This window comes from Pholis gunnellus (genome assembly GCF_910591455.1).
Source record: "Pholis gunnellus genome assembly, chromosome: 11".
In the NCBI taxonomy this organism is placed as follows: Eukaryota; Metazoa; Chordata; class Actinopteri; order Perciformes; family Pholidae; genus Pholis; species Pholis gunnellus.
The window spans coordinates 11109734-11132400 of record NC_136538.1 but is presented as its reverse complement, the minus strand read 5'-3'; the positions used below and the strand labels follow the sequence as shown (position 1 = coordinate 11132400).

General features: G+C 43.4%; 1 protein-coding gene across 1 annotated transcript; it reads left to right on the top strand.

Moving 5' to 3' along the window:
• Positions 1-303: 303 nt before the first annotated feature.
• On the top strand, positions 304-21678 carry psme4a (proteasome activator subunit 4a). The gene is made up of 48 exons (XM_079169327.1): positions 304-938; positions 1996-2136; positions 2348-2464; positions 3703-3759; positions 5215-5259; positions 5873-6022; positions 6493-6556; positions 6645-6719; positions 7107-7229; positions 7327-7419; positions 8248-8513; positions 8661-8847; positions 8940-9029; positions 9123-9187; positions 9509-9659; positions 9756-9854; positions 9940-10009; positions 10137-10204; positions 10312-10527; positions 11301-11458; positions 11554-11649; positions 12042-12097; positions 12242-12298; positions 12407-12462; positions 12883-12981; positions 13154-13216; positions 13296-13391; positions 13580-13711; positions 13831-14040; positions 14658-14794; positions 15057-15110; positions 15194-15323; positions 15443-15524; positions 15622-15775; positions 15894-15963; positions 16061-16186; positions 16287-16439; positions 16561-16665; positions 16763-16854; positions 16938-17069; positions 17180-17388; positions 17578-17663; positions 17770-17898; positions 18494-18649; positions 19765-19927; positions 20012-20145; positions 20281-20421; positions 20595-21678. Exons 1-47 carry the CDS (start codon positions 739-741, stop codon positions 20413-20415), a joined length of 5547 nt encoding a protein of 1848 aa, XP_079025453.1. The 5' UTR covers positions 304-738; the 3' UTR covers positions 20416-20421; positions 20595-21678.
• The last annotated feature ends 989 nt before the right edge of the window (positions 21679-22667 follow it).

The window sequence follows — 22667 nt, the reverse complement described above, 5'->3', positions numbered from 1 at the left end:
TATATATATATATTTTAATTTTTTTTATATTGTTTTGTGATTAATTAGGCAATCTCCAGTAAAATGCAACGGATAACGTCACTGCAGTAGAATAAACACTAGAGGACACGAGGTCTTTAGTGGATCTTAACTCATCCTGTTTGAGTGGCTAAAGGATAAGTAGTTATAAAAAGCATGAATGGAGAAGGGCATGCTGGGAAGTGTAGTCCTCCCGGTGGCTAGCGGATATGACGGGTGCGTTGTCTAGCTTGTAGCTGGGTGTCTTCTGGTCTGCTTTGCCGTAGTTGGATGAACCAGGCGACGTTGACACTCCTTTGGGCTATGACTGTGCTTTTGTAGTAGAGAGCTACCTTTAGCCACACCGTTAGCTTGTTGTCACATTTTTAGGATTACGTTACCCGAACAGGAGGACGCGAGTGCCAGCTGGACAAAGTTGTGTTTATTTGTTAGCCTTAATATTTGTTAAAGATGGCATTAGTAATGTTTTCTGTTAAAGGAAGCTAACTTAACTTGAGCTAGATGGCTAGCTAGCGTGTGATCAACTTGTGAATCTCATAACTTATTAGTCCCTGTGTGGGCCATAACTACCTTCACCGATTCACCAGAGAAGGGGGCGAGCCGGGGGATTTGTAGGCGATATATTAGCCAAGTAGCATAACAACGTGCTCTGAGAACCAGAACCAAGTTTAACAGAGTAACATCTGCTAGCATAGTGAAGCTAGCCCAGTTAGAATTAGTATGATGAAGAAGGCGCAGTCTGACACATTGGGGTTCGTTCCTCAAAAAGACATCGTATACAACAAACTTCTGCCGTACGCGGAGAGGCTCGATGAAGAATCCAATGACATTCTGAGTAGAATAAAGGGAAACCTGTGCCGAGCTGTGCAGCTCAGAGAGATATGGCCCGGTGTGCTGTTCTGGACGAGGAAACTTTCCACGTAAGTAACAGTAAACGTCATGTAACCTCTGGTATCCTCAACTCACTTTATAATGTTTTCAATCACGAGACTTTTAAAGTAATCCAAACTTTTTGCGTAACACAACGTGTTGTGTAACATCTCTCTTGTGTACTTTGCAGTGGGGCAACATGACATATGCAACGTTTTACTGTTTGTTATTGTGGCAACTGTATGCATATGGAGTGGTATGTTTTTATGAAGGTGACGTTAAGTGTCAGCTGACGTTATGACTCGACACTACAAACTGCCCAGTGTGTCTGATTAGTGAATGTCTGGGTTTCATAATCTGGGCAATAGTGTGTCAGATACATAACCTGACAGCTCAATAGCAGGCCTTTGTGCCTGTGTGGCTTTGACCATTTATTTTTGAGTCAGCTGACAACTCACCTGATAAAAATAGAAACAACACATTTCAATGTTATGGACTTCCTTATGAGGCTTCCTGTGTTGTTGCTTGAAGGAATTCTTGTTTACAACCAGCGTTTGATTTGCAGAGATCATCTCAACCATGACCGTTATCTGCTAGATAAGACAAGTCATCCCTGTTTATTCTAACTTCACGAAAGTGAATCATAGTATTTTATATGTTACTCCCTTTTTGCATTCATCTTTCAGTGACACTGTTTTGGTAATGAGTCACATTGCGCCAGCACAAATGCAGTCAATGGGACTGTAGTGCTGTTTAATTTTGGTTGTACTTTGTAGCTGGTGCTGTCTTTAATCCGTTTCAGTTCCCCATGCTGGCTCATTGCTCTGTTCTTGAGTCACTTCCGGCTCAGACAGATGGAAAGTTTACTGTGGGGTTGACCCAGATCCTGTTCATTGGTGTTTAAAAAAAACAAACAGGTTTATTTCAAAGGTCTCAACAGCTTTCGTTGTGTCAATAATAAAATACATGTTTACTTTTAAAATGTGAGTTTGTTATGATTGTATTTTATTTCTAGTATGTCTTAAAAGAACATTTTGTTATTGTTCATGCTGCTCACAGGGGCGTGAAACTGGAGCAATTGTCCCTAAATCTGTACTTCATATTTAGGTACATGAGACTGTATGGGCGAAAGTTCAGCAAAGAAGACCACGTGCTGTTCATCAAGCTGCTCTACGAGCTAGTGTCGATCCCCGAGCTGGAGATCAGCATGATGCTGTGCCTCGCACGGCTTCTCATCAACCTCCTCAAGTAAGAATTTCAGCAGCGTGTACGCATGTTAAACACGCCGTTATTAAAAATGTCACAGTAAGAGGTAAACGTAAGTGTTTCTGTTTTTCCTCAAAGAGCCAAGTTAGATGCTAGAAAACGCTGCATCCTCATAATGAACATTGCTGTGTACACGATGAGCTAGGATCTGTGTGTTTTTATTCTCATCCATCACGTCTGATTCATCTAACAGGAAAAGGGAACTACTGTCGAGGGAGGACCTTGAACTGCAGTGGAGACCACTGTATGAGCTCCATGACCGGATTCTGTTCTCCAAGACAGAGCATCTGGGCCTCAACTGGTTTCCCAAGTATGCCTCTGTCCTTTACTGTTGATATCATGAGTTTTTTTTTTAAAAGCATGCCTAGTCATACACTTTAGGAAGGGCTATGGATCCAAAGAGAAGGGCACATTCACTAGTGTACACATTTGGTGTTTTCATTTTCTTCAATTACACCCTCAGTTGCCATCAAGCTCCTGCAGAAACTCTGGTGTGTCTCCCCCCCCCCCCCCCCCCTCCCTTGCAAATACAATTTAAGTAAGACAGTTAAGTAGTTAGTGAAGAAAAATACTGAACAATCATTTCGGCATGTCTGCACTTTCCTACACAGAAGAAGGAACATATCAAGTGACTGAATTCCTGTTACTGGAAAAGCTTATGTTGATATGAGTAAGACTGAAATCACTAAAAATGAAATATTGTAGCGGGTACAATTTTATTCACTACTGTAGCTGAACCTCGTCTACACTATTAACCAATACATTGCTGACTATTTCCTAATATAACACAAATACTCATTTCATTTAGCTTGGGTTAGCTGCCTTTTCATTCAAATGGAAAAGTCCTATTCCAAGTTAACCAAATGTGTTGATGTAATTAATCCACCACCAATGACTTGAACTAATTAGTTAAAAAGCTACTGTAATATTTGACTAGTCTAATCATTGTTAGAAATTAAGGTTATACATTGTTAACTTGGTCGCGTTGTGCTTTGACAACTTAACTTTTTCATGAAATGTACACACAGAGTATTGTAGTCATCATAGACGTATTTGTATATCAAGAGAAATAGTTTGATTACTCTTAGTTTATGAGTTTTTGTAGTTTTGAATAAAATCGTGTTTGCGTAATTGGACTAGTTGTTGGAGAACAAGAGGAACTCATTGTGCACCCCATACCTTTTTTTTTAATAGCTGTACTTCTTACACGTATCGCAGTTTTGGAGAGAAGCTTAAATGTCACTTTTCCCGATCCAACATCCTTACACAATCCCTCTGAAACGGCAAGCAGTGCGAGGTGCTCTTCTATGGTGCTATGGGAACATTGTACATTTATCACATCAATGCCATGCAAGCACATCACTCATATGTTACACGCCACTTTGGCGGATTGCCAGCTCACCTCTTTCCAAACTATAGTAATGCATACGAAACATGGTACTAAGTAATTGTATAAGGTGAAGCGTAGTATGTTAATATTTTTTGAGTGGTTGGCACTTCTCGCGTGCTGAATGTGTTCTTTATGCCTTTGTCTCCTTTCACATTCAGTTCTCCACGGCCTCGTTCATCCTCTAAACTCATAATGATAAAATTGGTTCAGAGGTGGTAAGGACAATACTTCTTTGTGTTTTACCTTGAATTCATCATTTGAGGCACTTGTTTTTCTTTTTCTTTATACATTGCATGTGAAAACAAAAAAACTGGACACCCCACATTGTGACGGATGACAAATCAAGACTTGAGCAATGTTAACATTTCACTCATATTGGAGACTGTCGCACTGCAGCTAACAGATTTTTTTTTTTTTTTTACTCTTCTGATATCCCCCATACAAACCATGAGAGAATGATAGTGTGTAGTTTCTTTTTTTCTTCACTATGTGGCAGCAATATAGGAACAAGTACACATTGACCATATTGGGAAATAATAGTTTAGAATCTCTATACAACATGAATTACTACATAGGCGAAGCAACGGCTTTAGTTTTGGTGTTAATGATCTTATAACAATATTCTATCATTCGGCCCGTGTTCAGAGGAGTTTTTTTCGCTGTTACTTATCCCTGATTAGCCATAACTGCACCACTACACGGCGTTTTCAGGAGTCATGGAGGAGCGCATGCTCTCGTCACGTTTCCTCCTCTCCTGGAATGCGTCGGAGTGAATGTGAGGGTTCACTTCGACTCCGATGCAAAGGTCAACAAGGTGTGGTCTGGGCTTCCTTCTGTCTGAGTAATGGGGGACACTCGGTTTGACTAGTTCTTGCTGTTTAGAGTCACAGTGCATGAGTTTGACCCTGCTCGGTGGCCTGTGTGTTGTGGGCTTACAGTGCTAAACACTGGGCTAGACCCATGCATTTAGGATAGTTGAAGTTTGAGCGTCGCCCCATAAATCGGCAGTATTAAATGTCGAGTGTGTTCCGGCATCAAAAAAAGACGTGAATTATTTGGAGACGAGCGACCGGTTGTTGGGTGGGACTGGCAGGGCTTTTCCAACAAGGCATGGCTTGAGCTTGCATGCGAGCAGACCGGTGGGATTGTGGAAGGGGAGCTCAAAAGCTGTGGTTATATCGGTCTTGAGCTTTCAACGCTGTTATGTGACCACAGTCCTGCGTTTGCAGTCTATATGTGAGGGGAATCATGTCAGGAGTTTGTGATGTGCAAGACATTTTAATTATAGTCGTAAATCCCAAAACCACCTCTGTTAACAAAGTGTTAAATTCAAAGTGTTCCCGAATGAACAGGTAGTGAAAGTATGTATAAATCTGTCTATTGGCATGAGGCCAGCAAGCAAGGTCGACCACTATTGAGGAAAGTGAGTGTTTGTTTTCAGTGAATTGATTATAATCCGTTAATGACATTTTAATTATAATTTCCTCAGTACACACAGGATCCTAAGATTCTCTCGTTCCCCCTACACCAGTCAGGCGTGTGAAGAAGTTTCTGTCTGCATGCAGTCAAAGTCAAGTTGCATTGGTGTGAAGAGTGTTCAACATACAGTTAGTGGTTGTTTTTAAAATGCCATGACATCTCTCTTTTTCGTTTTTTTTTTTTTTTTGCAGCTCTGTGGAAAATGTGCTGAAAACACTTGTGAAAAGCTGCAGACCGTAAGTACATCTCGATCATTCATGTGTTAAAAGTGACATGTTGAAAATGTAAAGCTGAGCTGATTGGAGAGTAGCCCCCTTAATGTTGGCTATATCTGTGACGCCGTAGTGGATGAAGAGTCCCTGGTTGGTTTCACCCTCGTTGTGCGCATGCAGCTTTCTGAGCTCTTGGGACTCGTCCCTCAGTTTACACTTAGGCAGATAATCCTATTACCTCATCTAATTCTGTCTTGTGTGAGAGTCTCCTCTCTGTGAGAAGGGAGAGTGATGCGTGGTCAGCTGCTGAGACTTGGTTGGAAGTTACACTTTTCAATGGATGTGGGATTGCGTGACCTGAAAAAACCTGCAGAGTTTACACAAGCGCATTATGAGCCATGAAAATCCCCTCGTGGGACTCCTGTCCCCAGTGGAAGCACAGGATTTATCCGAACCGCTAAATATGTACTCGGTATATGACTTGTGATCTAACGTTTGTAGCGCTCCAAAATGGAAAATGTCTGTAGCTGCTGGTTCATACGGATGGTCTTGATGAATGAAAACTCCTGCGTGCATGCGATCATTTGCGTGCTTTTTACAAAAGAACTAATTGTTATGCTTTGCTCTGTTCGTGCAGATACTTCCCAGAGTCTGCTACTCAGGAGATGCTGGATGAATGGAGACCGCTCCTCTGCCCCTTTGATGTCACCATGCAAAGAGCGATCAGCTACTTTGAGCTCTTTCTACCCACGACTCTGCCTCCTGAGCTGCACAACAAGGGGTTCAAGTAAGGAACTCACTGTCTCCCACGTATGTGTGGTTGAGTTCCAGGATTGCTCCCGTCTGAAGACAGTTTAGCTAGTTAGCCGCGAGAGCCTGTAAAGAATATCTTGGCTTCTGAAGCGAGAACAAACGAATGAATGACGAGCAACTTTGTGTCGGCCATATATAAAGGCTGAGGGTCCTGAGTCAGACGGGACAACTGCCAGCTGGCATTATGATAATATGTGAGGGGTGTAGAGATGATACAAACATCTTCTTTGGCCTTGTTGAGATTCCTGTTTGTACACAACTATTGAGGAAACATACGGACCCGTGAAATAAAGTGCTACCCCAACTTGTTTTCACGGGTTTACCTTTTAAACTAACGGAGTGTAAATGAGACAAAACTGCATTATTCTCAAACATCCCCTTTTTTTATGTTAAATTTCACATGTATGTACTTTCTGCTTTTGTAACCTTTTCTTTGTCTGACAGATTGTGGTTTGATGAGTTGATCACCTTATGGCTGTCGGTGCAAAATCTTCCAAGCTGGGAAATGGTGAGTCATTAGTTTAAAAGATGCCTGAGTGTACAGTAGTCCGTGTTTCTGTCCACCCAGTGTGACGTGTTTTCCTTCATCTTTGCAGCATCTGGTTAATCTCTTTGCCCGCTTGGCCAATGACAACATTGGCTACATTGATTGGGACCCTTACATCCCTAAGGTTTGTTGGTTGTTGTTTTAGTTTTTTTCCCCACCACCCACTACGCAGTTTAGTTGTTGTTGTTGTTTTTGTTTTGAGTTGTGCTCTCATGTGCGGCCCTGACCTTTCTGATTTGACTCATGGTGTGTATTTCATAGCATTGCTGCTATCACGTTTCCCTATTGCTCTATCTCTTGGTCACAGATGGGAAGTGACTTGCATCATGCCTCCATTTCATCTCAGTTTTGATCCATGCTATTTGACAACACTCGCTTGAGTTACTGATAAACATAAACACCCGACCTGTTAAGCCCAATTAAGTGTTGTGGACTTCTACGACACATAAGTCCACATCAAAAATAGTCAGACGGGGAATATTTGACAATTGTTTTGTTTTTCACGTTTCAGATTTTCACCAGAATTTTGAGGAGTTTGAATCTCCCCGTGGGGACCAGTCAGATGATGGTACCTCGATATGTCACCAATGCCTATGACATAAGCCATGTGGTGCTTTGGGTCTCATCCCTTCTGGTTAGTTCATTGTTAATAGCATGATGTGTTTGGTGAATACTTGCAATCACAGTCGGCGTAAAGATTCACATTGACCCTTTTAATGTGTCAATTTCAGGGAGGACCCAGCAAACAAGCTCAAGCGCAGCTCAGTGGCCTTTTCAACAGCATAACATCCTTCTTCCACCCATCAAACCACGGCCGCTGGTTGGTGAGTCTCTTCTTTATTCTTTTGGATTACTGTGGACGCAATAAAGGGTGGGGGACCGCTGCTTCATTAGACAATCCATTAGATATGTGTTCTGGAGAACATGTAGAAAGAGAATTATGATAAACGACTGAAACCTACAGGAAGCATGAGTTATGATGCTTTGACAGCTAGCCGTGACTTTAGATGCATCACTCATCGAGCTTGTTCCACCGTTAATTCCGTGTTGAGAGCGCATACCACGGCAGCTCAATGACAGTGCACAGTCACTCATCATAGTGTTTCCGGGAAGCTTCCTGAATCTCTGTATCAACTTCAGAAATAACAAGAGGGACATGTGAGTTATATGGCTGCAATGCTATCAAAGGTCACTGGGAGCGGGGCCAAATGCCTTTCTGTTTGTGGATCCCGCGCCACTCGATTTGAAGCAGCAGCGTGTCCTCACACACAAACCTTTTATTTTTGGATGCGTTTGTGTGTATTCTAGGATGTTGCCCGGGAACACGTGAGCGGGTCAGCCACTTGGCTGTGGTTTAATTACATGTAAACAGTGTTTTGCAATCAACTAAGAGTAAAAAGTACCACTGAAGTCTGTTCATAACATATTGTTCACGTCTTCTCAGAGCCTCAGCTTAGCCAGTCACTAAAGGAAAAGTGGAAATCACAACTCTTAAGTCACTTATAAGATTTGATCTTTGCCTGATGAACTTTCCTTCATTAAACTCGAGTGATTTGACTAAAGTGATCCCATAATTTGTTTACGTGGATGCACACTGAACGCCTGTGTGTCACCCCTTTGTCATGTATCCGTCTTTCTGTCCTCGTGTCCAGATGAAGCTCATGAAGCTGCTCCAGCGTCTCCCAGCCAGCGTGGTGCGGCGGCTGCACCGAGAGCGCTACAAAAAGCCCACGTGGCTAACGCCAATACCAGACAGTCACAAGCTCACAGAGGAGGATATCACGGGCTTTGTGGAAAGTATGATGCAGCCGGTGCTGCTGGCCATGTTCAGCAAGACGGGCAGTCTCGATGCAGCCCAGGCCCTGCAAAACCTAGCGCTAATGAGGCCTGAGCTGGTCATTCCCCCCGTGCTGGAGCGGTACGTCTGCGCTGAACTAGAGCATCTCGGGGATAAATCTTTTGATCCAAGTTCGGGCTTCTTAAGACTCTTGAGCAATGTTGCTAGCAAAGGCCACATTATGACATTTTTGCACAAATGGCTAATTGTTCTCCTCCTCTATCACAGAACATACCCTGCTCTGGAGACTCTAACAGAGCCCCACCAGCTGACGGCCACTCTGAGCTGCATGATCGGTGTGGCACGGAGCCTCGTGTCAGGTGGGCAGCGCTTTCCTGAGGGGCCCACTCACATGCTGCCCCTTCTCATGAGGGCTTTGCCGGGTGTTGACCCCAATGACTTCAGCAAGTGCATGGTGCGCTCCAGTGTTATTCCTGTCGATCTTCTTACGGCACCCTTTATTGGTAAACTTGTACATTTAAAATGCAAACCTTCGTCTCCCCACAGATCACATTCCAATTTATTGCTACATTTGTGACTCTTGTGCCTTTGGTGGACTGTTCGTCCGCCCTACATGAAAGAACTGACTTGACGGAGGTGACTCACTATTATTCTTCGTCGCCTTGTCAATCAATAAATGCGAGGTGGTAAATGCGTACAGCTTTTTCATATATTTTGTGTGACTTTCAGGTGGAAAGAGAGATGTGCTCGGCTTCAGCTGAGTTTGAAGACTTTGTGCTTCTGTTCATGGACAGGTTTGTGGAGTTTTGATGAACTTTAGAAGACAAGTCGTTCTTCAGCAGCAGTTGTGATTGGATATCATTTTTTGTCAATTTATTAACACCTATCTGTGGTGAAATACGGGTCAGAAAAGTATTGGCTAAAACAAGAAGTCCTGTTAACTGCATGTGACAAACGTGTGTGTGTGTATTGGGGTGCTCCGGTTAAAAGAATATATAACAATATTTCACAGCATTGTTGAGACATGTTTAAGTAGATGAAGCATCATAACAAACAGTATTTGAGTGAAATTATATCTGACCATTTGAACTATTTTTTTGTTGTTTTCTGCACAGATGCTTTGCCCTGATAGACAGCAGCACTCTGGAGCAAACTCGGGAGGAAACGGAAACGGAGAAAATGACTCATTTGGAGAGTCTGGTCGAGCTCGGCCTGTCTTCCACCTTCAGCACCATCCTCACACAGTGCTCCCTGGACATCTTTAAGGTTAAAGGCTTTTGCCTCATTGCCCATTTTTTTTTTTTTTTTAAATTCTCTCATTTATATAAAATGTTTAACACATTTATCGCATCGTTTTAACAGGTGGCTCTGGAAAAGGTGTACAACTTTGCAACCACCAACATCTTTGAGACTCGTGTAGCCGGGAGAATGGTGGCCGACATGTGCAGAGCTGCTTCCAAGGTGAGTGCACTCAGACTTCTTCGTCATCAACTTCTTGTCGCTTTTTACTTCACAGTCTTAATCCTCGTTGTGCGTCTGCTTTCAGTGTCACCCTGCAGAGACGCTGAAGGTGTTTGTGCCATACTGCTGCAACATCATAAACCAAATCGCTGTCAGTAAGTACTCACCACACGGGAATAAGCATTTCTATAAGAGGAGGTTGTCAAAGGCATGACTCAAGTTTTTTTTTTTCCCCCCATGAGTCTTTTGTCATTTGCCTGACACACACTTATTTTTAAACAGATGAGGAAGTGTTGAATGAGGAGGAGCTCGACAAGGAGTTGTTGTGGAATCTCCAGCTGCTGTCTGAGGTGATTTAGACCACTCCTGATTTACTAACTTGACCCCTTAAGCTCCTGTATTTATCAATGCCTCCTATCTGTAATTCACTATTTCCTCTTTGCCGTTTGCACCTCAGGTGACCCGGGTGGACGGTGACAAGGTCCTACCTTATCGCTCTGAACTGGTTCAGATTTTGCAGTTGACGCTCCACCTCAAGTGCAAGCAGGGCTACACTCTAGCTTGCAACATGCTGCACCACGTCCTTCGCTCCTCAGCCCTCATCTACCCCACAGAGTACTGCAGCATGCCAGGAGGCTTCAACCAACCAATCAGTGACTACTTACCCATCAAGGTACTAATATTGTTTGCTTGTACATTTCAGAAGCTTAAGCGAATCAGTATTAAACTTGATGATATAACCCGTGTGTTGGTAACAGCACATACTGCTCTTATTTCTTATTATCCCACCCCCCAAACCAGTGAGCGGTTTCGTAGTGAGTGAGGTTTCAGAAACAAACAGATGCAGCCATTTGTCTCTCTGCCATATCTCTGTTGCACTCATTGTGACCTGGTTTGATTAATTGTCCAATCCCCGCTTTAGACAGTCAGTCAGACAGCTCCTTCTCTGACCCCATTAAGTCGCTTCCTTGGTGGAGGCATACACAGTCAATCACTTTGCTGCATTACTGTCTTCTGCCCAACAAGAGATAAGATGTGTCACTTGTGGTCAACACCGTTGAGCAGCAGTAGTGCAGGCCCGGGGGAATGTGGTATGCATTGTGCCCGTCTTTTAAAGTGGTCTTTTAATTAATGCCATATATGTGTTTATAAAATGGGTAGCTCAAATCAAGCAATCTGATTGGGTCATAGCCTTGATGTAATAACCACATACTACTGCTATTGCATCTAATTCCTTTGCACATCAGTATCCCTCCGCACATTACTTCCACCAACAAATATCAGGGTACAGATGCAAAGTAAGCTGCTAAAACCTGCTACAAACGTTTGAGGTTCATCTCTATGGAGGAGCGATTCAGCATGTGGTGCTCATGTAGCTTGACCTTTTACCCAACTAGTCCATGTATAAAACGTATACGCATTGCTCATCGTCTTTCTCCCATGCAGGACTGGGGTCGTCCTGGGGACCTGTGGAATTTGGATATCCGATGGCATGTGCCCAGTGTTGAAGAGACCTCCTTTGCTTTCTATCTGCTGGACCTGATACTCCAGCCTGAACTTCAGCGCCTTCAGAGATTTGCACAGGGACAGAAGGACATGAGCAGGTATGGAGGAGTGCTTACCCGTGCTCCCTACAGAAAGGACATTCTTATTTCTACTGAAGTCACTAGATGTGTGTTGATTTTGGGGGTTTTTTCAGAGATGACGTCCTCCAGAGCCTGACCATTATTCAACACTGCCTCCTAGGAGCTGGGAGTCTGATGCCTCCACTGAAAGGAGAGCCCATCGCTGAACTGTGAGCGGTTCTACTTACTTACTAAACTCTGGTTTTCTTGCTCAAGACAAAGACAGAAACTGTTGTTTAACAAGTTTTAATTTAAGTTTAGTTTACATGTCCTTTAGAAAAACAGTTCTTCCGAAGGGAGTGACCAAGGAGTTTGTTGATTTCATATTCCATAAGAAAGTCTATTCAGTAGAAGCTCCTGTGAGTTGGCTCACATTCCATTAAAATACATGGATCGAAGGCCTACTGGATTTTTATGAGTTACTTATGTATTTCTAAGTTGTATTATTGTTGCTAAGGACTGTATGATGGACTTACTATTGGACAGATGTTTTGAAGAACGTTTAAATAAAAAAAAATATATAAGTAGCTAACTTTGCTCTCGAACTGTCTTTTCCACCCAGGGTCAATAGTATGGTGAATCTAGATGAGACCAATCTCTACACCGGAGCGAAGTATGGTACGCAAGTCACTTTTTAAGAACTGTTGTATGATAAAAGTTTTGCTCACAATGCATGTAAATCATAATATATATATATATATATATATATATATATATATATATATATATATATATATAATATAATATTATCTCTACCTGCAGATGAGTCCAGGGAGAACTACAGAGATGCTGTCTGTGGAGTGATGAGACAGCTGCTGCGTAAGTATTCTCTCTACGTCTTGTGGTCGCGTTCATCTTAACAGACAAGCTCGCAATACACTGAAGGTCTCCTTCCTGCCACCTGAGCTCCTTTACCTCTTCTCACAGATTACATCCTGGAGCATTCTGAAGATGACACCAAGTCTCTTTTCTCCATCATCAAGGTAGGCTGGCAGTAACATTATAGCCGGTATACTCTTATTTGTTTGCGTTGAATAATATGCCAATACAGTAACGGGGTTCAGGCTGTAGAGCTAATTAGCCCTGTTGCACTTTTCCACCCCCAACCAGCATTTCCTGATATAATTGGCTCACGGCTACAAAAACTGCTGCATACCACTGTATCACAAATCCTTCAAACAAAACACACACTCCCATAATATCTTTTGTAAAGCGGCAGTGGAGCAGTGCGTGTAAGTTCTCGCATGCTGCGTGGGACGTTGTGTAGGCATAGGTCGTCCCTTTTTAATCATGTTTCACATCTTGAGCCGCACACGGTCTCTACACAGGCTTTTTGCCAGTAGCTAATGTATCGATCCTCTCGCCCAACTCTAATCAATATTTTTGTCTGCGATACCTTTCAGATTATCAGCGACCTGATGCACTTCAAAGGTTCGAACAAGCCTGAGTTTGACTCCCGCTGGAAGAGCTTCAACCTTGTGAAGAAATCAATGGAGAACAGAGTGAGGAATAGAAACATGTTATTGTGCTTTTGTTACCTTTTGTACCACTGTTCATCCTACAAAGGGGTTAAAAGCCACGCACTCTCTCCTCAAAGCTTACATTAGTGGTACTGATATTACATTTTTAAGACTGAATGGCAATTCAAAGTGTGTGATGCTGTTGTATTTGCAGCTTCATGGCAGAAAGCAGCACATCAGAGCCCTGCTGATAGACAGAGTCATGCTCCAGCATGAGGTAAGTCCTTAATAGAGAAATGACCTTGTTGGGTATCATTGTATTTTTAGCATTTTAACTTTGAAACTTGTTTTATCAGCTGCGTAAGCTGACCGTGGAAGGATGCCAGTACAGGAGCATTCACCAGGAGCTCATGAAAGATCTTCTGAGGCTTTCCACAAGCACCTACAGTCAAGTGAGTTCCACAGGACTCTCCACAAAGCATCATCGACATCATATTTAGGCATTTATTAGCTTCCAGGTTTCTTTTTTTTTATCACAGAATAGCCATTACACAGCACGACTCAAAAATACATTTGACGAGTGTTCTTAATACACCTGAAGAAAATAGTATTGTAACCGAGTCTTCTTATGACCGTCCAGGTACGCAGCAAAGCCCAAAGTGTGTTGTACACCGCACTGGGAACCTACAATTTCTGCTGCCGAGATCTGATCCCCCATGTCCTGGAATTTCTCAACCCGGACAACAGCAGTGTCACACAGCAGCAGTTCAAAGTACGACAGTCCTCTCAGGCATCTCTGTGTCGTGCCCTACGACATAGAAAACCCACAAAGTTTCACTTTACTTAAAATTTCACATTTTCTTTTCATTAACGTTCTCTGTACGTCTCCAGGGTGCCTTGTACTGTCTCCTGGGGACTCACAGTGGAGTGTGCCTGGCCAATTTGCACGACTGGGACTGCATCGCTGTCACGTGGCCCGCCATTGTACGCTCTGGCCTCAGCTCGGCCATGTCTCTAGAGAAGCCCTCCATTGTGCGGCTCTTCGATGACCTTGCAGACAAAATCCATCGGCAGTATGAGACCATCGGCGTCGACTTCTCTGTAAGAACAACACTGAGATCACTTTCTTTGGATCATGGAGTGTTTTTAACTGACATGGCCTCTCAAACCTCACACTTGCTCCGTTGCTCATAAAACCTGGTCCTTAAAAAGTTGATGAATGAAGACGCGCTGTCTGGTCAGTCTCTGATGTCCTAAATGAATGTATTTATTTGAGTTCTGGCACCAGGAAGCTGTGCTCTGTACAGCCTCTGGCGTGTGGAGACTGTTTATTAATTTCCGTCTCCACCAGCCTAGTTAGAGCAAAGCTGCAAAGAAGACAAGGTCATAAAGAGCTATCGTGTCTTCTTCTCTAAACAAATCTTTCATACGAAGCATATCTCAAGAGATTGAGACATTCCACAGCCTTCTAATCTTTACGACTGGACAGTCTGAACTTTATCTCACGTCAAAGCTTGCAAAGCCCCATCTGAGTTATTCAACAGATGATTCAACCTTTTGACATGCACATTTCATTAGTTTTCTACCGAACCGTGTCTGTCTCATCTGAGTTTAACGGTTCACTCCCTCCTATTTGAGCTTGCTTTACATTTAATTCAGTTTGGACAAAGTCTGTCTGATACTATATCTTTTTTTTAAAATCTTTTTCAACCCTTTAGATCCCTGCTGAATGCTGTGCTGTGGCCAAAAAGCTTATGATCACGGGAAAGCCTGTTCCCAAGGAGCCAGTTCCTTCAGAGGAAGAAGCAGCAGATGGTTTGAGGAGACAGGAGCTCAAGAACTCCGAGTCTGTTGAGTAAGTTCACATCAGGAACGAGACAAACGATCATTGCCGCTCCGAGGGCCTTGACTTGACTTCGGCTCCCAATGTCTGAGCAACTACTTAGATATAACTCTGAGTCTCCAGTTCACATCATGGTCTTTTGGCCACACAGAATATTAAAAGTACTGATGTGTCTGTGAAGATGATTGCTTTGTAATTGATTTAAGATGCTTACTCTGCATCGGTGTAGCAACATAACGGGTGCAAATATTAATACTGCTTTACATTTTGGTAGGAAATACAAACAGCTCATTGGTGATCTGCTGGACTTCCTCAATAACAGGAACATGTAGGTTTATTTCATATTTACTTCATCAAATCCCGTTTTAATGTGTTTATTAGTCTTAACACCTGCTTTGTTTAACATTCCAGGCCTTGGAAGTTCGAACACATTGCAATTGGCTTCCTGTCACTGCTGCTGAGAGATGACCAAGAACTCCCACCACCTGCTGTGACGTTCTTTGTCAAAAGCCTCAACCATGACACTCTCTATGTCCGCAAGGTGTGGCATACACAGATCATACTACATTATAGTAGCAGTGCTGTGTTTCTACCGCATATGGATGCACTCCACTCTTTGCTGATGGCGTTTTGTTTGAAATGTCTTATTTTCTCCACTAGGTGGCGATATCCGCTGTGGCAGGGATAATGAAACAAATAAAGAGGCCGCATAAGAAAGTCCCCGTCAGCCCCTCTGAGCTTTGTAAGCATCATACGGTTATGTTTGTCTGCTCTTCTTGTGTATGGACATTGTAGTTTCTGTGCTTCTAATTATAGTTTCTAAAACTCCTCTTCGGCAGGTGGAGGGAAGGAGCTAAGCAGTCTTGTTGCAGGAGATCGTCTGGACAACAAGTGGCTCCAGTATAACAGCAGCAGCCTGCCGCGCACACAGCAGGAATGGGATGGCTGTGTGTTTGTGGAGAAGACCCACTGGGGATACTACTGTTGGCCAAGGTTCACATTCCATGCCTTATTTTCTCTTTTGATAAATATATATGTTTGTGTTATCATCTGTCAAACAAAGTCTTGAACCTTGTTTTTATTAACTTTCACCTCATTATTGTTCCTCAAGAAAACTGATGATGTATGCACCAATGGAGGAGCAACCCAAACAGAACCTGACCAGAGAGGAGATGACGGAGGTTTGTGCACAATCATGCACATCCCCTCGGAAAAATATCGAACCATTCAATAATGTGAAGTCATTTCATCATTTCATTTTCATGCCTGTCTTAACAGCGGGAACAGATCATCTTTGACCACTTCTCAGACCCAGTGTTCATCAACCAGTTCATCGAGTTCCTCTCTCTTGAGGACCGTAAGGGCAAGGACAAGTTTAGCCCTCGCAGGTTCTGTCTGTTCAAGGTGGGATTCTCTGAGAATAGTGTTCAATGCGGAAAGCAACTAAAGCTAGCCTATGAAGAAATGGATTTATTCCCTTCTCCTGCTCTCTCTCTCTCTCCAGGGATTGTTCCGCAACTTCAGCGACGTCTTTCTTCCGCTGCTGCGGCCACACATGGAGCGCCTGGTGGCCGACTCCCATGAGAGCAAGCAGCGTTGTGTTGCAGAGATCATGTCTGGACTGATCAGAGGCTGCAAGCACTGGAGCTTCTCAAAGGTACGGACTTGAAACTCGAGATAGTCCACATTGGAAAAGGCATCAGGATTTGTACAAAATTCCATAGAAATGCTACTTAAAATGAGAACAAACCAGTACGTACACTTGTGCTCCTTTACAGGTCGAGAACCTTTGGGGGGAGTTGTGTCCACTGCTCCGTACTGCCCTCTCCAACATCACAATAGAAACGTATGCAGACTGGGGCACCTGCATTGCAACAGCCTGTGTAAGCTTTCGGTCGTTTATTCCCGTCATGTCTTTAGCTTTCCTTTCGTTAAACTTGTGCCACTCACCCTCGACTCTGTTGTTTCTGTTTCGTGTAGGAGAGTAGAGATCCACGCAAGCTCCACTGGCTGTTTGAGATGCTGATGGAGTCTCCAGTCAACGGAGAGGGGGGCTCCTTTGTCGATGCCTGGTGAGTAGAAAGGTTGCTGCCTGACGCAGATGTTCATGTGATTGAAGAGCTGTGGTGATTGTGCTTCTTGTTTTCCTTTCCAGTCGTCTCTATGTGCTGCAGGGAGGCCTGGCTCAGCAGGAGTGGCGTGTTCCAGAGCTCCTCAACAGGTTGCTGCAATACCTGGAGCCCAAACTCACACAGGTCTACAAGAATGTGCGGGAACGCATCGGCAGGTGAGGTCCTTTTTTTTTTTTAACAACGGTGAATGTACTATTTCTCATGTTTAACCTTTGTTTATTTGTCCGTGTCTCATCTTCTCCTCTCTGCTTTGGTATCCTTCCAGTGTGCTCACGTACATCTTCATGATCGACGTGAACTTGCCGCACACTCGGCCAACGACCTCCCCCCGCATCTCGGAGTTCACGGAGCGAATTCTGTTGCAGCTGAAGCCTCTCACCGAGGTGGATGAGGAGATCCAGAACCACGTGGTCGAGGAGAACGAGGTGGGCGAGCAAGATGAGAGAACGCAGGCCATCAAGCTCCTCAAAACAGGTGGGTCCCGGGTCCGTCATTGTTTTACTACCAACGATGTCCCGATAAATGCTGGTTTATTGTAGGACGGTTTGAAACAGTCGGGGGGTTACTTTTAAGCAGAACATTGATCTATTTTGACAAACGCCTGCATTCAAGGCTGAAGATCATTCTTTAAGTATAAAGATCGCTGTCTTCAAATGTCTGCAGTGCTGAAGTGGCTTATTGCAAGTGCTGGTCGCTCCTTCTCCACTGCTGTCCCAGAACATCTACTGTTGCTTCCCCTGCTCTTCAAGGTAAAAAACACTCGTCACTGTTAACTTTTTGAGACTTCGTGTATGCACCAGACCGGGACTTAAAGTGACCCCTAGCCCACCTGCCCGTCTTTGTCCTCTGTTCCAGATTGCTCCGGTTGAGAATGATGACAGTTACGATGAACTGAAGAGGGATGCAAAGACCTGTCTGTCTCTGATGTCTCAGGGACTCCTTTACACAGAGCAAATCCCCATGGTCCTCCGTGCTCTGCAGGAGGTGAGTCATCAGGCAGCTGTGGCTGTTTTTCCACTTTTCACCTGCATCACACATGACTGGGCTTTTTCTTTTTTTTTCTTTTTTTTTTTAAACAGACCCTCACGTCTTATAACCTACAAGGTTAATAAGCAAAATGACGAAAGGCTCAAAGGAAACGGGAGTGAGGTTTTAGATTTCAGCCCTGTTTGATATTCATTCTTAAATACATCTGTTACATAATATATTGTGTCAGTACAGTAGTGTACAGCTCCCTGCTGGAGAACACATGAGAGAACCTGAAAGAATGTAACTGTGACAGTATTCTGGAGGATTTCTGGTGCAACTTTCTGATGTGCAATTGGCAAAAACAACATAATATGCAAAGGCCATTGACTAATGATTAGAAACTAAACAGTTCCCAGCTGTGAACGGGTGTGACACGCATGCACATATCCTCTTGTTCATGCTCACAGATTCTGATTTAACTGTCGAACCCATTTGATATTGTATACATTTTCAAAATGACAAAAAGTCCCCAAAGAAACCACATCCAGGGCGTGCTCAGTTATTCTCAGGGTATGTTATTGATTGTTGGGTTTATTGTTGTGTGTTGCAGATTGCGGGCAGCAGCTCCTGGCACGCTCGTTACACGGTGCTCACATACCTCCAGATTATGGTCTTTTACAACCTGTTCACCTTCATGAGTGACCAGAAGTCAGTGAATGACGTCCGGGCTCTGGTGGTACGCCTGCTTGAGGATGAACAGCTGGAGGTAAAGAATACAAAAACCTTTCATTTACAACCGTTTGACGTTCAAATCTTTAAAAATGTAACGCTCCAACATGTCGTCAGTCACCGCAAGAGGATCGGAAGAAGAACAAACTGATTATAGATATTATACAATACATGCTTGTATATGCTAGCGTGTCTTTCAGCTTCACTGTAGTGATTCAGCACTCTCTCCTCCTGCGCCCCCTCCCCCCTCCACTGGTCCTCTAGCTGTTGCTATGGAAACCACAGGCTGCAGTAATCTGTTGCTATGGAGATAACGTTCAGATTGAAGGAGGATGAGAGGGATGGTGTGGAGACAAAGGAGAAGTGGGGGATGGATGGAAGTAGCCATTTTTATTTGGCCTCTTAAACTAAGCTTGGTTTTATAGGCCTGAGCTATCGGACACCTCCATTGCTCTCATTTCTTCAGGATCACGTTCAGTAGACATACATACGTTCACACAGTTTGATGAGCTCACACTGGTGCCAAGACATGAAGTCAAGCAACCTATGTCACACACAAAACGCCAGGTTTACCTCATGAGGAGTCTACCGTCCCTTTAAGAGAAAATACTTGTTTCATTGTTCATAGAAAACAGTGTGCCTGAGAGGATGGCTATGACCTATTTGCCCTCATGGTCCAAAAGAAATCTGCATAATACCCGTTTAACAGTTTAGAATTTCACTGAGAAAAGAGACCTAAAATGTGGAAAAGACGAGTTAAACGTACATAATAGAGAAGCATCCCCCCCACACACGCATATCCACCCCCAGTCCCCAGCTGGCTGCTATTTCCATCCAGCTAGCCGGTGTACACACTAGAGGAAAACCCTGCCTCATGACATTGTTGCTGTGGTATGTCTCATACAGTGCAAAAAGAGAGTGTCAGTATAAAATACCAGACAGAGGTGCTACGCTAGCTAGATTAGGCCATGTTGGCCAGATTACCGGATGACTTTTAGAATCTGTGACCGTATGATTCACACATGGAGGATCCAAGCCCCGTCATCTTTGGATGACTCGGGGACAACCCGGATCCAGTTGATAGACGATGTAAGCACACTACTTTTTGAACTTCAGCTTCCCATCTCATCTTTCTGCCTCTTTGTTTCCTAGGTAAGAGAAATGGCCGCCACTACATTCAGTGGCTTCCTTCAGTGCAATTTCCTGTCCATGGACGCCCCCATGCAGACACACTTTGAGGCTCTCTGCAAGACTTGCCTGCCTAAGAAGAGGAAGCGGGAGCTCGGCTCTACAGTGGACACTATTCCGTCTGCTGGTGAGTAACTTGTCTAGAGTATGTGATGATGCACTCAATACGAGGTTCTCATCTTAATGGACCTGTTGCGTTTTTTTTTTGTAGACCTGGTGCGGCGTCATGCGGGCGTTCTCGGGTTGAGTGCTTGTATTCTCTCCAGCCCATATGATGTTCCCACCTGGATGCCCCAGCTGTTGATGGACCTGAGTGCTCATCTGAATGACACACAACCCATAGAAGTATGTGTAATTACCTACTTTACACTCGATACTGGTGCCAGTGGGGTTATTTTTGTCGCCTCTTGTTGTCAAAGAAAAACGTGTGCAATGTCACTTATTTACTGGATTACATCATTTGTGTTCGTGGCCCTCTAGATGACTGTGAAGAAAACGCTGTCAAACTTCCGACGGACTCATCACGACAACTGGCAACAACATAAGCAGCATTTTACAGACGACCAGCTGCTGGTCCTGACCGACCTGCTGGTCTCCCCCTGTTACTATGCCTAAAACCAGGTACAGCATGTTAACTTGAAACATACATATTACTGAATGTGTTCACATGCACATCAAAAAGACATTTAACTTGATTATTGTTCATAACTGAATACGGTCAAACAAAAGCTGCTGTAGGGATGATTTTATTCTCCTTGAGCCACCTTTTTACAGTCATGTTTGTGTTTGATCAGTTTGGAACGACCCCAGACTTCACAGATGCCACCCTGCATTTGGGAGGAGGCTCCCGTTCTTGATGAGAGACGCAGCGTCACCCTGGAGGAAGAGTGACACACACACACACACACACACACACAAAGCGACCGAGTTGTGGCTCACAGAAGGATCGAAAAGTTGTGTATTCATGTATTTAGCTCATTTACATTTCTACTATACTTAATATTTAAGGATCAATCATAGCAGGGATGAATGAAACCTGCAGTTTGTAACATTACTGTACAGATTTTATTTCTTCTTTCGTTACTTTGTGTGCATGTGCACGGGTGTATGCGTGTGTGCGTTTTACGAGACGCTTGAAGACATCTGCCAGTGTCCCAGACATTTCTCAGGATTCTATCCGAAGCATCAACTCTGAGCCGACACAACGTCCAGTGTGGGACACACTCTTTGCTATCTCCCAATAGTGACGTGTGTGTGTTACAACCACAGAGAGCTGGCTATTTAAACCATGATTTCAGATTAGACTGTAACCTGCAACACACAATGTTTGTATAGCTGTTTGATCTATATATGATGATATGCATCATGCGTGTATATATCATGGTATAGCAAATATGCACAAACATATTTATTTATTTATTTGACTTTTTTTTTGAAGTGCTAAGTTTTAATATTTTTTTTTCATAGAAGGTATTTGTGAGATAATGTAGATGGCTGAGCTTTTAGCGACGAAGCCTGTTGTCATTTACTCTTGCAAAGAAAGGGAGAGGGCAAGCTCCCCACTGCTGTGCTGTGTGATGCGTTTGCTGTGAAGACCTGCAAACCAGTTTGATTATCATGTCATGTGTCTCGAAAATAACCAAACCGCCTGTCTATGATTGTGACCTCTTGCCTCTTATCCTTGGTATCATTTACCTTTTTCTAAAAAAACCCACTGAGTTTTTGGTTTGCTTTCCCCTGATGACTTGAAATCAGTCTAAGCATTGACACATTTAGTACCTCACTTATGTATAGTGTAGTGCCAAAACTGCAAGGTTTTTTTTTTTTTTTTTAGATGTGCTGTTTGCTTATTGAATGAGATGTCAATAAATTGTTTGTAAAAAAAACATCTATTTGTTTTGTTTTTTTCTTAACTGAAGTTGTCTCAATATGTTTATCGGAGCAACTCATGATTCACCCTTCTATTTTTCCAGATATGTTTGAAAGTGATCGTAAAAACTTAAGAGACGTATACGTGAATAGAAACGTGTAAAGAGACTTATGCGTGAATAGAACCGTGTAAAGAGACGTATGCGTGAATAGAAACGTGTAAAGAGACGTATGCGTGAATATAACCGTGTAAAGAGACTTATGCGTGAATATAACCGTGTAAAGAGACGTATGCGTAAATAGAAATGTGTAAAGAGACGTATGCGTAAATAGAAATGTGTAAAGAGACGTATGCGTAAATAGAACCGTGTAAAGAGACGTATGCATGAATAGAAACGTGTAAAGAGACGTATTGGCCCTCAGGGGCCACGATTACTGCACACACAGACTCATCACTGCGTGTCGCCTAGCAACGACGTTGTATAAGCCGCTGTTCCCAAGGACGGCAGTGAAAAGCGGGAAAAAAATATTAATTAAATTATTTGTATATTTGTTCATGCCAAGCCCATCTAAGAATATATGAAAATAGGTGTAAACGTACCCTGTATTTGACTATTTTAAATACTATTGGACCACCAATGGTAAACGCAACAGTACTGTATGTTGGGTGTGTGTGGGGGGGGGGGGGGGCGTTTGCATCGGCTGATCTGAAGTCAGAATATGGCGTAACAGCCTCTTTTTTTTAAAAATCTTGTGACCCTGTAGTAAACCTAGAAACAAGCATTAGTCCCTGTTATATTATTATAACAGATGGGGGATGTGGGGTGCGTTCTTGCAGAGGGGCTACTTGAATGCAGTGGTTATGCTTATGCTCAGATACGTAGGCAGTGACTTCATACTCATTTCTCAGTGCACGTCCAGCGGCTGTCGTTCCGGTGTGAGTATGGAGATATCGCCAGGAAAACGAATACGCGATCAACTGTTTGTGCTGTAAGCGC